Source organism: Poecilia reticulata, linkage group LG8, assembly GCF_000633615.1.
Source record: "Poecilia reticulata strain Guanapo linkage group LG8, Guppy_female_1.0+MT, whole genome shotgun sequence".
NCBI classification, from domain to species: Eukaryota; Metazoa; Chordata; class Actinopteri; order Cyprinodontiformes; family Poeciliidae; genus Poecilia; species Poecilia reticulata.
In genome coordinates, this window is record NC_024338.1 from 25,079,095 (window position 1) to 25,084,840 (window position 5,746).

A 5,746-nucleotide genomic window follows, 5' to 3' on the forward strand; every position below is an offset into this window, starting at 1 on the left:
AATTATTATTCAAGCACAACTTACTTTGGCAAATGTGGCAAAAGTTTCTGGGTCCACTTTGACAGAACGCCAATTGTTCCCATCAAAGTCAATCTTTGATCCCAGTGGACTGTTTCTCTGGGTTATGATGGCGTTCTCCAAACCATTGCACTTGAGGCTAAGCTCAGTCCTGGGAAACAAGATTATTTATTAGCACCCACAGTTAGCATAAAAGATTTGCATTGTTTTAAAATGGTTGCTATTTATTTTTTTTTTGCTAAAAAGCAAAAGAAACAAAAACAGGTTAGCATTCAAGATTAGAAGTAAATGTGATTGTAGTGCAAGTGTGACAGCAATATATGTCAGCTAGGGCATTTATGATATACTGAGGATGGCACAGATATAATGGAATCATTTGTTGTTGCTCTAAAACTGAATTGCTTGCCTTCACAGCAAAACCAATGATAAGAGGCTTTTAATCATAAATTTACCTGATTTCTAGAAGCTTTTCTTCGTCTTTAACCCAGGGTTGTGAGTAATTCTGTAGCATTTCTTCTATTTTCTTCCTGTGAACATTAACACATGCAGATGCTCAGTAATGTCTGGAATCATGTCTAATATGACTTTATTTGTTGGCGCAAAAACGAAGATGAACATAACAAATTAAAGGCAAAAGACAAAAATGGAGCAGCTTGACAACAACTGCAACTGCAACTTACCTGCAGTCTTGACAAGACTGAAAACTATTTTGCTGACGTTTCTTCTTGCTGTGATACCAAAAGGAAGAGACATTTTAAAGAACTGTAAAATAAACATGGTAAATTACTTTACACAGCTGAAGTGTAGTTAGATGTGGTCAGATGTCTGAAGCTGAATTTTAAAGTAGTGTTGCATTTTTAGTACTCAAAGTATGGAAAGCTCAAGGGCAATAAGCAATGGATAACTGCTTTACAGTAATAAAATCAATTTTAAAAAATCTCTGAAGATCCTTGACAAGACATACTTGATTTTTTGATTTTCATGTTTCCAGACTTGAGAGTCTTCAGAGCAAATTTCTATTCCTTTGTTTTTCTCCCTGAGACACAAAGGACACCAAGATACAATGTACAATATATTGTCAAGTTTTCTGATAACATGGAACAGAAAACGGGGAAAAAAACAAAACAAATCCTGACTTGATTTCCTTAGAGGTGCCAGTGATTTTGTTCTTTACATGGTGTTGCTGAGGTTGTGTGTTGAGAAGATTCCAGTCACTGGTAAAGAGAAAAAAATGTTCAGAAAATCTTTCCATTACATAGCTTTCTTTTACTACATTACATCCATTCTACATGATGGCAATCAGTATGTCCTCATCACATCCTTCTCCCAGATGCGATTTACATTTAAAGTACAGTAACTTGTATGCAACAGATCAGTGCAGTTTCACTATCATTTCCTCAGCTTGTTTCCGAATGTATACATGGGCAGCATTGTTTGTTTTATGGTATGTTAATCTCCTGTCATGAAAATACACTGAGAAGGGAGGCATTCTTCACTGTCTTTTTTTTCTTTTTGCCATCCAAAAGCTTTACAAATCCACAAAGCCTTAAAATTCTCAAGGACTAAGCTGAATTGACCACTGACTGATGGGAATGCATGCCGAAATAATCTGAACTTATCTGTGAAATTTTTTTACCAACTCTACAGAATTCAATCTGCATGTAAACTCAAAAATCGAAAAATAACATTTACTATTCATAATCAATAAAACAACTGGTAGAATAGATTGGCTCCATGTTTGTTAGTGAAGCTACATTTCACACATAAAATGACTAAATATGCAAACCTTACCGCAAATGCAGGCGTACTAAAAAGCAAATAATGTAAAGACTTTAATGGCTGACAAACCAATAAATACATCTTTTTTATTTCTAGAGCCAATCATTGGAGGATTTCAAAAATATTGAAAAAAATATATTTTATTCAAAAGCTTTATTCAAATTCAGTGCAATGCTCAAAGTGGCTTTTAGTCAAATCTTTTCAGTCTGTCTGTGTAGTCCGTAGTTCAGTTAACGCATTTTGTGTTTACTGCCTCTGAATCTGCTAAGACCGTTTTTTTTTTTTATAGGTTTCAATAATTGATTTCTCATAAGAACATAAAATCATAACTAGTCGTTTTGGTCGATCTGGATTTGAGGTTTCAAAGCTTTCAGGTCTCACATCTTCTGCAAACAATACATGTCCTCTATTATTGACTTCGCTGATATTTTCCTATTTTCTTCCCTAAACATAAAAAACAGCACAAGCAGCTTTTGGGAACAACCAGGAAGGATCTTTCAGCTTCTGGTCTTTTGATATTCATCCTATTTAATGTAATGTATAATTAGTAATATTAAATAAAAACCCTAAAATATTGTTGGCAGTCATTGTTAAAATAATGAGCAACCTTTACACTAGAAATAAATGGGTTTATCTCTACTTTATTTTACAGGAAGCACTGAATATATTTTGGGAGATATTGTTACAAATGTATATTGCTAGAAATTGCTGCAAATGGATTCTCTTGCTGTGTTTCAAAGATGACTGAAAATAGTGCTTCTCCAAAACAAAAACCATTGAATGCTTTTATAAAATGTCCAGGAATTTATTTTAATGTTTCCTTTTTTTTCACTTTGTAGATTAAACAAGCATATAAAAACATCTGAAAAACTGTCATCTGCTCCTGATATTTCGGCAGCAAAGTTTTAGAGTAAAACCAATTTTTGCACCCAACTACAGTCAAAAAACACAAAAGCATGTTTGCATTAATTAGAAAAAAAGAGAAACTTACTTGTTGACAGCATAGTGGATAAAAGTAGTGAGAAGGCTGCCCAAAAAAAGGGCAGGCAAATACCGCAAGAGTTGTCCTCTCATGATTTCACGTCCTACGAATCACGTTTAGCACCTCTCTGTCTTTCTGTCTGAGTTGCTTTGTCATTGTTACCCCTTGATCACTGGGATCATAAAGACCTCTCTTTATGACTTGGTAAAATGAAATCCTTCCTGATCTCATTTCATGTTCTCTTTTATCTCATGATAATTGGTACACTCTTGTCAAACTAGTTTTTTTTAACACCACCATTTAAACTTCTTGATGCAAATAAACCGAACAAGCCTGATATTCCAGTTTCTTAGCTTAAAGCAATGCTTCAAACAATCTATTGTAAAGGAAAGTAAAGCAAATGAAATACATTTACCAGAAATGTGACAGTAAGTCATCTTTACAATTAGTTGTTGACATGAATATGATGATATTATGAGTATACATTAGGCTACCTTCTGATTTTGATGTTTATAATTTAAAGGAAATGACAGCTCAAAATATATACTTTGCTTCGAACTTCCTGTTGCTACAATGAATCGTTATGACTGGAGAATTTCAGTCTGAGTGTCAGATTTGAGCATCAGGGAGATATTATAACCCAGTTGAGAACAGTTGAAACCAGATGTTTACATACACCTAAAAAAGCCACATGCAATTTTTTCTTCACTGTTTCCTCATTGACAAAGTAAAAAAAAAAATCTGCCAAGATAAGAGGAAGAGAATTATGCACCTACACAAGTCTGGTTCATCTTTAGGAGCAATTAACCGATGGTTCAAGGTGTGGAATTCATCTGCTCAAACAACTATATGCAAACATAGGCATGATAAGAGTGTCCAACCATCATAATGCTCAAGAATGAGACGGATTCTGTGTCTCAAAGATGATTGCTGTTAGGTTCCAGGTGGAGGGGATTAGTTTTTCCTTTTCAGTTCTTCACCAGTCCACCAGAGGGAGCCATCGGGTCACTCTGCTGGAGAGGCGAGCCCGCAGACTCTCAACTACCCGCACCTGAGGGGAATCATCGTCTGGAGGCGTATATAACCAGCAGACAGCCAACACTTCCTTGGCAGAGTGCTTGCCAGTTTTTGGTACTCTAGCTCCTCAGTGTGCTTTGCCTAAATCTTCTTGTGTTTTTGACCCGAGTCTGTTCAGGTTCTCACCCTACTCTCGTGACCTTACCTTCAGGAACCCTTCGAGGCCCACCAGTTCAGGAGAAACCATCTGTGATGCCTCTGCTGCCGGCTCAACTGCTCCCCTGTGGGGACACACCTGACCTGCCACCCTCCAACGCCTGGTCCCTCCCCAACCTGCCTCCATAGCTCTCTCCACTGTCTGGAACCCCGTTCCTCCACCCGTCATTCTCCACTGGTTTTCCAAGTAAGAACTGTACTCCCAGCCAGTGGTWATCTCCTTTYCCCACCCTCTGTGAAACCATTCTGACTTCTCTATTCCCTTGTGTGCAGACGCACCCGGACTCCGGCCCGCTGACCTCTCTAGTCGAGCTTCCTTGTTTGATTTTTGTATTTTACAATAAACACCCTTTACATCCATCTCTCTGTGAGTGTTTCTGCATGTGGGCTAAAAACATTAGACCAAGCATGACAATTGCACTTTGGTCTAAATGTGCAGATTGACCTCAGAACAAAAGTTCAAGACAATTCAGACCTAGTTACTGCTGACTGCTTGAAGTTTTATTTAAACATCTTCACACATCCTTCTTTCTTCGTCATTCGTCAACTTTGATGAAATTCTCAGTTCCAGATCCAACAGAATAATACTCCCACCACCATATTTAACTGTGGGAACAGTGTTCTTGGGATTATACGCCTCTCCCTGCTTTCTCCAAACATAAGAGCTCTGTTTTGGTCTCCTGTGACCAAAGAGGGCTCCGTGGGTAAAAGCCCGGCCACCAGGCGCTCGCCATTGTGCCCCACCTCCAGGCCTGGCTCCAGAGTGGGGCCCCGGTGACCCGTGTCCGGGCGAGGGAATGCCAGATCCAAAGTTATGTGCATCATAAGAGGCCTTTGGGCTGCGCTTTGTCTGGTTCCTCACCTAGGACCTGTCTGCCTTGGGTGACCCTACCAGGGGCATAAATCCCCAGACAGCATAGCTCCTAGGATCATTGGGACACTCAAACCCCACCACCACGATAAGGTGGCAGCCCAAGGAGAGGCCTTAGACATGTCATAAAAGTCAAATGCTGCACTGATGTCCAACATTGTGGTTCTTTCACAGTCTGTATTTATGTGAATTTCACTGAACTCTTTGACAAGGGCAGTTTCAGTGGCAACACCAGAAAGACATCAGAGTGGTTGGTCATTGGTCAGAAGCTATTTAGCTGTTTAATAATAACCAAAACTTTCTTATGGAAACTTGTAAGTGGGATATCAAGACCATAGAAGGAAGACCTTAATTAAGAAAATTTATTTTTTCTAAATTTGCCATTTTATCTGGATTTATGTTTGGTCAAAGCAGTTGGTACTGTTGCAAAAAAGTTAAAAACTTTAATAGTACAGGTTGAATGTAAAACATACATATGTGACAATGTCGTAAAGCACACAACGCGAACAAACAAATTACCTCTCCAAAGCCATTCTCCACTTACAGAAACTAACTTAGACCACTAATTAGCTCCCAATAATTAATCATTTAAAAAGATGGAAAAAGGTTGTTTTATCTCTGTTTTTGTTAGTAACAGTTCTTTACCCCAATTTAAAAAGTAAAAATTAATGTTTCAAAATGTTTTTTTCTGTTGCAAATATTATTCATACTATGTTTAGTATCATGGGACAAAGAAATAAGGTGAATGAATGTTATAATAAAAAAAAAGATACATGCTCTGTCAGTTCTAGGTGTGAAAAAAATAAATGATTTGAGCTTTCCATTCCCACTGGTGTGTTAGCAAGCTGTGTCTATGTTTGTTG

At 37.8% G+C, this 5,746-nt stretch overlaps 1 protein-coding gene across 1 annotated transcript in view; it reads right to left on the bottom strand.

Annotated features, from left to right (window-relative positions):
• LOC103469356 (alpha-2,8-sialyltransferase 8F-like) overlaps nt 1–2,931 on the bottom strand; it is a 5,359-nt gene extending 2,428 nt beyond the window's left edge. Inside the window, exons 1-6 of the mRNA XM_008416977.2 lie at nt 2,789–2,931; nt 1,155–1,232; nt 983–1,054; nt 699–746; nt 471–545; nt 25–169 (exon numbers count right to left, since the gene is read on the bottom strand). Of these exons, the coding sequence (XP_008415199.1) occupies nt 25–169; nt 471–545; nt 699–746; nt 983–1,054; nt 1,155–1,232; nt 2,789–2,871 (501 nt within the window). The 5' untranslated portion in view covers nt 2,872–2,931. The remainder of the gene's footprint in view (nt 1–24; nt 170–470; nt 546–698; nt 747–982; nt 1,055–1,154; nt 1,233–2,788) is intronic.
• Nucleotides 2,932–5,746: the final 2,815 nt, after the last annotated feature.